The following is a 10,540-nucleotide window of genomic DNA, read 5'->3' on the forward strand; positions in this document are numbered from 1 at the left end:
TTCTTTTTTTTTTTTTCTTTCTTTCTTTCTTTCTTTCTTCCTTCCTTCCTTCCTTCTTTCTTTCTTTTTATTTCTTTCTTTCCCCTTTTGTGGCAGTACCGGGGCTTGAACTCAGAGCCTGGGTGCTGTCCTTGAGCTCTTTTGTTCAAGGCTAGCTCTCTACCACCATGAGCCATAGCTCTTCTCCCAGTTTTTTGATGGTTCATTGGAGAAAGTCCATGGATTTTCTGCCTGGGCTGGCTTCAATCCACAGTCTTCAGATCTCAGCTTCTTAAGTAGGATTACAGACCTGAGTCAATGGTGCTTGGCTAATGATTACTTCTTAAAAAATTAATTTGTAATTAATTAATACAAACTAAATTATGTTTCTTTGCCTTTGAGATGAGACCTTACGATTTCCAGCACTGTTCCGCTAAGGGCTTGTCTCTAATTATATTTCATCTTTTTGGCTGGCTTAATTAAAAACCAATGTGCCAGGGGACATTAGTGTTGAGAGGGGTGACAAACTGGGTCAGGAGTGAGGGGACACCAGTGACTTCCATTTGCAACTTTTCACGTGCCTTTGTGGGACACAGCTGTTCAGGTTGTAGCAGAGTCTATTTATAGAACCACACGTAAACCTCCCTCTCCAACCGACAACTAGCTGCAGAGCTGAGGCCGGGCACCCCACGGAATCTGTGCCTTGAATGTCACATGGGCCTGGGGGTACCCCACTCCAAAGCCAGTGTGAGCTGGGCGCCAGTGGCCCATACCTGTAATCCTAGCTACTCAAGAGGGCTGAGATCTGAAGATCAACATTCGAAGCCAGCCCAGCAGGGAAAGACTATGAGACTCTTATCTCTGATTAACCACCAAAATGCTGCAAGCAGAGCTAGTGACAGAATGCTAGCCTTGAGTGAGAAAGCTGAGGGGGCAGTGCCCAAGGCCCTGAGTTCAAGCCCCAGTAACCCCCCCCACACACACGCAAACTGCCCTCAGGCAGGTGAGGAGAATGCCCCGCTTGCAGGTGGAAGATTGTGGAATGATGAGAGTGGAATAAGGAGACTCGCGGCTCAGTTTTCTGGGGTGCGGCAGGCCGTGGGCAGGGTCAGCCACCTCTCTTTTCCCACTCTGATGATGTCTCTTTCCCTCCCCAGCTCTCCGCGACTCTGCTGTGCGTCCCAGGGCAGCTGCTGGCTCTGCTCACCGCCCGGATCTCCTGCTGGGATTCTGGAAGCCAGCAACAAGCTAGATACTTCCACCCCTGCCCACCCATCCCCCCTACTGCCCAATGACTGTCCGGGCATGAGACTCCTGAGAACACTGGTCTGTCTTCTGGGTGACAGGACTGCACATGGAGCTGGCCTGAAGGGCTCTCATTAAACTTTCATGAGCTGAATGTTCTGGAACTCATGGATCTCTGATGAGTGGCAATGCAAAGCCCCTGTGAGCCCTGTATGAGGTCCTTATAATGGCTGGGAGAGGACAGCTCTGTGTCCCCACTGTCTCTACACACACAGACAGGCAGAGCCTCTGCTCAGGCTCCAGCAGACCAGACAGTGGATCTAGCATTGCTCTGTTCTCGAGTTCTCTCCAATGTGTAGCAACCAACACTGGGTTTTACACTTAGGATAGTAATAGATAGTTTCAGACATACAAAAAAAAGGTGCAAGCATAGTACAAAGAATTCCTGGACTGACTCTCTCTCCCTCCCTCCCTCCCTCCTTCCTTCCCCTCTCCCTCCCTCCCTCCCTCCCCCCTTCTGTCTTCCACCTCTGCCTCTCTCTATTTCACTCCTATCCCCCATCTCCAAACTACCTACGCACATGTGCACACACAACAGATTTCTTCCCTAATCATTTAAAAGTCTGTTGCCCTTTTACCCACAAGTATGTCAGTACTGTGTTCTCCCTCCCCTTCTTCCTCCTCCCTCAGTCCCTCCCTCCCTCCTTCCCTTTTTCCTTCCTTCCTCCCTCCCTCCCTTCCTTCCTTCCTTCCTTCCTTCCTTCCTTCCTTCCTTCCTTCCTTCCTTCCTTCCCCCCTCCATATCTTTGTCTTCTTGTGTGTGTGTGTGTGTGTGTGTGTGTGTTCAGATTCTGAGGCTTGAACTCAGGGCTTAGGTGCTGTCCCTGAGCTTTATGTGCTCAAGGCTAGAGCTCTACCACTTGAGCCACAGCTCTACTTCCAGCTTTTTTTTTGGGGGGGGGGAGGTTAATTGGAGATAAGTCTCATGGAGTTTTTGGTCTGGGCTGGCTTCAAACTATACTCCTTAGATCTCAGCCTCTTGAGAAGCTAGGCTTACAGGCCTGAGACATGGGCATCTGACCTGTGTTGTATTTCTTAGAAGCAAGAATGTTTTTGGGCTGGGAAGGTGGCTTAGTGATAGAGTGCTTACCTTGCATGCATGAGGCCCTAGGTTCAATTCCTCAGCACCACATAAGCAGAAAAAGCTGGAAGTGGTACTGTGGCTCAAGTGGTAGAGCACTAGCCTTGAGCTGAAGAGCTGAGGGACAGTGCCCAGGCCCAGAGTTCAGGCCCCACGACCAGCAAAAAAAAAGAATGTCTTCTGATGTGACTCCAGTAAACTTTTTCAAAATCAGAAAAATGACATTGGCATGCACTTACTATCTATTCACACACCGCATTCTTATTTCCCCACCAGTCCCACCAATGTCCTCTATAGCAAAAGAAAATGGAAGTCTTATCTACATCTGCTGTCACTCCTCTCTTTGGCTCTTTTAACTGAAAGCATTTTTGGTATTCGTGACATTGACAATTTTGAGTACATGTCAGATGTTTTTGTAAAATGTCTAAAGACATTTGCATAAGGGAAAGGGTGACATCCTAAAAGAAATCTTCTCACTACCTCATTTATATAACTGTAACTGCTCTGTGCATCACCTTTATAATAACAATTAGAAAATAAAAAATAATAAATTTGCATCTTGGGTGGAGTGGTTCTTGCCTATGTCCTTAGCTACATGTCAGTTGAAGATCAGGAGGATGGAGTTTCAAGACCAGTCCAGGAAAAAAGTTCAAGAGATCTCCCCCGTCTCTACAGAAAAAAGATGGACATGGTGGCAGAAGCCTGTCATCCCAGCTGTATCCAAAGTGTAAATAGGAGGATGGAGGTCAGGACAGCGTGGGCATAACTCTGAGACTCTATTTAAAAAACAAACAAACTAGGGGCTGGGAAGGTGGCTCAGTGGTAGAGCGCTTGCCTCGCATGCATGAGGCCCAGGGTTCCATTCCTCAGCACCACATAAGCAGAAAAAGCTGGAAGTGGTGCTGTGGCTCAAGTGATAGAGCGCTAGCCTTGAGCTGAAGAGCTGAGGGACAGTGCCCAGGCCCAGAGTTCAAGCCCCACGACTGACAAACAAACAAACAAAAAAAAAACTAAACTAAAGCAAAAAGGCCTGGAGACATGGCGTAAGCAGTAAAGTGCCTGTCTAGTGAGAACGAGGACGTAGGTATGCAAACCCCACCAAAGTAATTAATAACAACAATAATAACAAAATTGCATTTAAAAAGTGAATCCATTCAAAGAATAATAGAGAAAAGTGACCAGAAGAATAAATGACCCCCAGACTGAGCAAAAACCATGGAGGGGTACATGGTTTAAGGAGGGGTACACAGGTTTAAGAAATGTTCTTTCAGAACTCCATTCCTCCCCTGGGTCCTTCTCCTTCCATCCCACGGGGATCAGGACGGTGGATAAAGTGGGGACACGAAGCCTGTCCCCGGCAGAGTAGGAGCAGGATCCCTCCTGAGTGGGCAGGAAGCCCGGATGCTGAACCCTCTGTGGATGTCTCGAAGACTGGATGGGTGCCCGGCGCATGCGTGTCCCATTTGCAGTTTGCCATAAATGAGGAGCCGAGCAGACAGACAGACAGACAGGAGCAGGATGCTGAGCTGGGGCAGGGAAACCGAGTCCTGGAACCCAAGGGGAGGAAGGAGGGGACTCAGGAGGAGACTTGGGGCTACAGCCAGGATGCTACACTCATTGTCCCATCCTTGGGGGCCTTAATGGGGCCACATTTTGCAGGTGATTACTTTGGCTCTGCACTAGCTGTCTGTAAGAGAGATGGCCTGGCCCAACCCTGGACATTCCAGCTGTCATGTCCTGAGCCACTTGGGGAGGGAGCTGCTCTGGGCTGCATCAGGGCAGCTCTGGGCGGCTCTGCAGCTGGCAGCAGGGCCATCAAGACAATGGGAGGTTGTGCCTTGACCCCCATTGACACATGGGGCCCTGGGTCTGGGGTGGTCACTGTGCCATTGCTTCTCGGCCAAACTGGGGACAAGTCTTCTCCCTCTCGTGACTGAAGGTGGCTGGGTGGGAGGGGCTTGGGTATGATGGTCCTGGAGAGGATGGGTGGGGTCCCCTGGGGGTCACTAACTCATCCCTGGCCATCTAGCATTCTTTTCTTATCCTTATTCACAGTCTTATCCTCAGACTGTGAATCTGGCCTCCTCCCTTCCTAGTTGGGTGACCTAGACCTTGAACTCCTTCTGCAACCTCTAACACTAGAACGATGGGGAGCCCGGAGTTCTGCACTCCCTAGGGGCTGGGGTTGGGGGGGGGAACCTGAGCCCACTGGATGAGCCTCCCCAGTTTTTCCTTTAGTTTCCTCCTCCTTTTCTTTTCCCTCTTTCTGTCTCTCTTTGTATGTGTCTGCCTTTCTTTCTGTCTGACTTTTCTATGTGTCGTTCTTCTCTCTCGGACTTCTCTGTCTCTCTGCCTCTCTGTTTCTCTTTGTCTCACTTTGTCTGTCTTTGTTTCTCATTGTCTCCCTTTGTCTCTCTCTTTCTCTCTCTCGGTGTTTCTCTTTGTCTCTCTGTCTCTGTCTTCCTCAGCTGCTATTTTGGTCTTTCCTCCATGATGGTGGTGGGGTGCGCTTCCTTTCATGTCAGGATGCCAGAGCCCCGCCAGGCTGGTAAACAGCTGAAGGATGTGGTAGGGGATGAACTTTCCACTGAGGCGACTTTGAACTGGCCCCCTTCCTGGCGGGGGCTCCCTGCAGCTCCCTGCTGGGAGACTCCCTTCCCTCTTCAGCAGGCCAGAAGAGAGGTCTGAGGCCACAGCCCAGAGGGGGTCCGCGAGGTGCAGCCCCAAGCCTCCAGACACCTCTGCCCACCTCCAGAACCATCCTCACCATAGGTCTTTGTTGAGGGATGGGGGGAAGTGGAAACCGCAGATGGGAGATAGGGAACGCAGCAGGTGTGCTTTGCAGGTGAGGTTTCCAGCGCAGGTCAGGTACCAGTCGGTGATGCCCCGCCAGGAAAAGGAAGGCCAAGCCTGGGATCCCTGGGAGTGGCCTCCAGCCTGTCCAGGTGGCCTCCGATAGGCTAATCCAGCCAGAGCCTCCTCTGGCCCCGCCCCTACGCCCCTCCCCCAGACACCTGGGAGACACAGGTGAACTGGGGCCTGACATTCAGATCAGTAGGTACAGAAATGAGCCTTTCTTGTGGATCTTACCACCCTCAGGAGGCCACATGGAGGGGCACCTGGGGCCAGACCACACCATGACAGGACAGCCAGCCCTGGGACAACTTCAGACCCTTTGTTTTCCCAGATATAAGATGCAGGTGAGGCTGGTACCACCAGGGGCCGCTGTAGCCATGAATGAGGAAATGTGGGTGCCAGGACCCACATGGAAGCTGTCATTAGTGATGTCACCTGGTTATGGAGGCAGCAAGGCAGAGCAGAGCACTGTAACTCTGCACAGTGATCTTGGACAAGTCCTTTCTGCCCGAACATCAATGTCTCGTCTGTTTCTCCTTTTCTTTCCTGAGTTAGTTCTGGGGCTTGAACTCGAGGGGTCTCTGTCACTTGGCTTTTGCTGTTCAAGGCTGGGATTCTATCACTTGTGCCACACCTCCACTTGCGGCTTTTTTTTTTATTTTTGGAGTGGGTGGGGACTGGCTACTTGAAGAGTCTCACAGACTCTTCTGTCCAAAAAAAGTCTGTCCTCAGCGATCGATCCTCTCACCTCAGCCTCCTGGCTAGCTAGGATTACAGGTGGGAGCCACCAGCCCCAGCTTCCATTTCTTCCTTTCAAGGATCTATTTATGGAGATATACTTACAGCCAAGCCCCTAAGCCTCATCAGCCTGTGACTTATCTGCTCCTGCTGTGCTCACCCTACAACCAAACCTGCTGGGCTTGGAGGCTCAGAAACACTGAGGGCTTGCCCAAGGCCACACAGCCAGGAGCTGAACTGAGCTGAAGGACAAAATTCAGCTGCCTCGCCCCTCCCCACCTCATCCTCCACAGCTGGGGCTCCTCCTCTAGGAATCCCCCATAGCCCTGGGGAGGTTTACTGGGGGGTGAGGGGTACACATCACAGACGACCACATCCTGGAACAGTTGCCCTGGGGAGGGCCTGCAGCTTCTTTGTGCCTCTGAGACCCAATGTTAGGGCAGAACAGTGGCACCCCCTGACCTTGCAGGGAACCGAAGCCCTAGCCCTCACCGCACATCCCATAGACAGAGCTGGGCACTGGTCACTGCAACGGAGTTAAAATCACAGCTTCAGAATAGACCTCGGACCCAGGATGGGGGGGAGGGGGAAGGGGGACCCACATTCCCCTCCATCACCTCTACCAGACTCACCTGTGTCCTGCAAAGCCTGAGCCCCCCCCCCAAACCAGACCACATCCCGGCCGGAAGCTCTGGTTTGGGGTGGGATTCAGTGCAGAGCCAGGGCTGGTGGGAGCAGCCGTAGGTAACAGCTCTATGTCCCCTTGTCCCTGTGCCCCCAACATTTTTTAGGGTGCTGAATCACCATAGGTTTTCCGTTCACCTGCCATTTCCTCCCCCGTGGATAAACAGCCTTGGTGTTGCCCATGTGGTGCACATGCACATGCCCTCTCCACATAGCAGGCCCAACTATTGGGCTCCTCCTGGATGTTTCTGGAAAGAAGACTTCTTAGAGGTCAAGGTCATCAAGGTCAGAGCTCCCTCACCTTGGTCTCCATTTTCTCTGCACCCCGGAGCTGCTCAGCTCACCTCCCAAGGCAGTGTAGGGGCAGAGGGATAAGGGGCTGGGTGGTCCCCAAACCAATGCCAGGTAAGATGGATGGACCTGAATCCGGCTGTCTTGCTCCTGGGCAAGTCCATTCTAAGCTTCATATCCCCACAGGACTGAACCCCTGCGGCCTGGGGCAGCAGCGTGTTCAGGATCACAGGGTCACCTCTTTGCTCTTCTTCCCCCTCCCTCCCCCTTTCTTTTCCCCCCTGGGACCAGTCCCAAATGAAGAATTTGAGTTGAAATTAACGCCTGGCCTTCTTGCACACACAGCCTGGGTTCTATAACAGTTCAAGAATAAGACACTCCAGACCCTGGGCTTCATATAACAACAGTTTAATCTCAGGATACTCAGAACTGGCCACTGAAGCCTGGCCTGAGCCCTGGGCCTTGGGGTGGGAAGGGGGGGCTGAGGGGGAGAATCCCCAGCAATCCAATGGGACATCCAGGGACTCCAGGACCTAGAGTAGCCTCCAGCCTTATCTGTGTACCCCTACCCGGACAACGACTGGGCCTCTGACTCAGGAACAGGGTGGACACAGGGGGAGGGCTGGCTTGGACAGTCTTAGTAAACCACTGTAGCTTAGAATAAGGCGGCTGTCCTGGGATAGTGGAAAGGGTCAGAGTCCCGGGAGGGCTCACAGAGTCTTGGTGGCAGGACCTGGCTTCACCCCCCCCCCGCCTCTCCCCCACCCCCTCCGCTCCTCAGTTGGGGATGGGGGTGGGGTGGGGACACAGTGTCATCCTGCTTGCTGGGAGCTGTCAGAGCCCAGGAAGTTCATGTCCCCTGTCAGGTGTAGAGGGACCAGTCTGATTCAAGGCTGGAGTCCGAGTCCTGTACAACATGGCCAGGTGACGGGGGTCAGAAGCCGTCCAGGGCCTAGACAGGCTGTTCCAGCCCCCAGTTGCTGCCTGAGACTCAGAATCAAAGTGCCCAAGGATCACCCAATGAGGAGCTCCACAGCCATTGATTGACACAGAGCTCATCCTCAGGTCCCGCCCTCCATCCTGGGCCTTTGTTTGGAGTTGTGCCAGGAGGCTGAGTCTCTGTCCATCTCCCTGTGGGAGGCCGTGGCCTGTGGGAGAGAAGGGGGAGGGGAGGAAGGGAGAACAGGAGGAGAGAGGGATGGAGCCCCCAGGATGGGCCCAGACTAGGCGACTCCGATATCATCGTAGTCACTCTCATCACTGGAGTCTGGCTGGGGTGTGAGGGAGCCTGTGGGGTCAGAAGGCTCAGGTTAGCAGGAGGCCCAGGTTAGCCTGGATGCCCTCCACACCCACTCAGGGATAGCGAGGCTCCGTCCACATCAAAGCCATCACACATCTTCTTAGTGTCTGTCATTCCCCCAGCCAGAAGGCTGGGCAGAGCCTGGTGGGACAGGTGCCAGACTAAGTGCCCCACTGCGGCACTGTGCAGGTGATAGGGCGCTGGGGGCTGTCACCACTCTCTTCCCTTCGCTGGCCATCTGGCTGCTTCTGCTTGAATGCCTCCAGTAACAGGGAGCTCACTTCCTCTCACAACCCCCTCCCCCCTCCCCCCCATCCACTTCCCCTCTGCTCCTGCTTTTATTTGGTCCTGGTCCTGGAGACTGAACTCAGAGCCTGGCCACCATCCCTTAGCTTTTTCACTCCAGGCTGGTGCTCTGCCCCTTAAGCCACAGCTCTACTTCCTACTTTGGGCGATTCACTGGAGATAAGTCTGCCTGGGCTGGCTTGAACCGGGATCCTCAGCCTCCTGAGTAGCTAGGAGTACAGGCGTGAGCCACTGGCATCTGGCTTCATGCATACGTTTGAAATCTCTCTCCTTCCCTTTCCCCTTCCCCCTCCGTTTCCCCTTGGGCTGAAGTTTCCCATGGGTCCAGATACCTGTACTTCACCTGCCTCTCCCTGCTCACAGCTGTGCCCCCTCCCGCCGGCCCCCTTCCCCAGTCCCAGCACCTGGATGTTCCAACTGCTCCAGCAGAAGAGGCTGGGGCGGCCGGAAGTTCTGGTACCATTCTCCCGACGAGGTGCTGGAACTGTTGTCAGCGAAGGGCCCTGCAGGAGACCCCCATGCCAGTCACCTTCTCTGGGCCCACAGCCCCTGCCAGAGCTAGGGGGCCCAGAGATGAGGGCGAGCCAAGCCTCCAGCCAGAATAGAGGCCAAAGCAAAGCCTAGAGATGGGCAGAGATTGGTCCAAGGACATCCAGTGAGAGCCGGTGGCTTGAATCCTGACCTCAGTCTAGCAAGGAGGCTCCCAGCTTCACGGTCTGCCGGCTCACTAACTAGAGTATTGAGGGGAGGCTAAAAAGGGGGGACACAGCTACCTGAAAAAGTTGCCTGAGAGTCTGCTAGCTCCAAATTGGGGGATTGTTGCTCTGAAGAAAACATCTGGGGGTCCCACGGGGGTGGCTTGCTGCTGGGGCTGTTGCAGTAATTCTCCCCAGAAGATGTGCTGGACCCACTGTGGCTCCGGGCGTGATACCCAGGGCCCACAGAAGGGGGGTCTGCGATGTAAGGTCTGGGGTCCACAGCTGGCTCGTGGGAAACATGTAGCTCTTCAAGTCCTGGGCCAGGAAAAAGAAAATAAAAAGGAAAGAAACAATGCTTGCAAGAGGGCTTTAGATCAGACTCCAGAAAGAACTCCCTGCCTAGGGAAACGGTTAGTCAGGAGAACCGCTAGAAGGTTGCTGCAACTCACCTTCCTCCAAGGGTGGCATCTGGAACCTGCTCTGCTGGGCTTCCGCCTCTGTCACCCGGTGCCGCTGGGAATCTGCAAGAAGTGAGGAAGGGGCAAGGTGACTTGGGAAGGGGGACACGGGGCCCCAGGCTCCCATCCTAACCCAGACAAAGCTCAATTCAACCTTAGACAGGCCCAGATCTACGCTGGTGCCAGCACGGCAGGCAAGCCCCAAACCCCCAGGGCCTGCTTGCCTGCCAGTGGCCCCTCCTGCCTCTTGACAAGATCCCAGTCTGGGGTCTCCCTTCACAACCTGGCAGCTCTGGAAATGGGCTCTAATACTTGCCCAGAGCAGAGGTCGCTTAGTCCGGGATGGTTGCATTACAGGCTTTATGGAAGCTTCCAGTCTCAGAGACTGGTGGTGTTAACAATTCCAGTGTCCCGCTGTGCCTCCGTGGCCATGCCTTGTAACCTTAGCTACTCAGGAGGCTGAGATCTGAGGATTGTGATTCAAAGGCAGTCTGGGCAAAAATGTCCATGAGACTCTTATCTCCCATTAACCAGCAAGGAAAAAAAAATGGAAGCGGAACTGTGCCTTAAGTGGTAGAGCATAAAAGAAGCACGAGGCCTTGAGGTCAAGAGTCCTGGCATAAACACAAAACAAAACAACCAGAGGGTCGGACACCGGGTACAGATGTGCAAGGGATAGTTCTGAATGTGTCTCTCTCCTGGACCTGATGACATGTGACAAAGACAGCTACTTGCAGGTGGCTTTCTCTCTTTCTCTCTTTCTTTCTCTCTCTCTCTCTCTCTCTCTCTCTTTCTTTCTTTCTCAGTCATGGGGCTTGAACTCTGGGCCTGGGCACTTTCCCTT

At 53.4% G+C, this 10,540-nt stretch overlaps 1 protein-coding gene and 1 long non-coding RNA gene across 4 annotated transcripts in view; one reads left to right on the top strand and one right to left on the bottom strand.

Moving 5' to 3' along the window:
- The window catches only part of LOC105995477, a 39,592-nt gene extending 38,139 nt beyond the window's left edge, over positions 1-1,453 (top strand). For both annotated transcript variants that reach the window (XR_001175570.1, XR_001175569.1), the window contains exon 3: positions 1,137-1,453. This is a non-coding gene — a long non-coding RNA (uncharacterized LOC105995477). The remainder of the gene's footprint in view (positions 1-1,136) is intronic.
- A 5,887-nt stretch (positions 1,454-7,340) lies between these two features.
- Cd6 (CD6 molecule) overlaps positions 7,341-10,540 on the bottom strand; it is a 38,269-nt gene continuing 35,069 nt past the window's right edge. For both annotated transcript variants that reach the window (XM_013029304.1, XM_013029303.1), the window contains 4 exons: positions 9,688-9,759; positions 9,314-9,553; positions 8,945-9,043; positions 7,341-8,222 (listed from right to left, as the gene is read on the bottom strand). In XM_013029304.1, the coding sequence (XP_012884758.1) occupies positions 8,158-8,222; positions 8,945-9,043; positions 9,314-9,553; positions 9,688-9,759 (476 nt within the window). In that variant the 3' untranslated portion in view covers positions 7,341-8,157. The remainder of the gene's footprint in view (positions 8,223-8,944; positions 9,044-9,313; positions 9,554-9,687; positions 9,760-10,540) is intronic.

The sequence above is a fragment of the Dipodomys ordii genome, unplaced genomic scaffold, assembly GCF_000151885.1.
Source record: "Dipodomys ordii isolate 6190 unplaced genomic scaffold, Dord_2.0 Scaffold117, whole genome shotgun sequence".
Taxonomy (NCBI): domain Eukaryota; kingdom Metazoa; phylum Chordata; class Mammalia; order Rodentia; family Heteromyidae; genus Dipodomys; species Dipodomys ordii.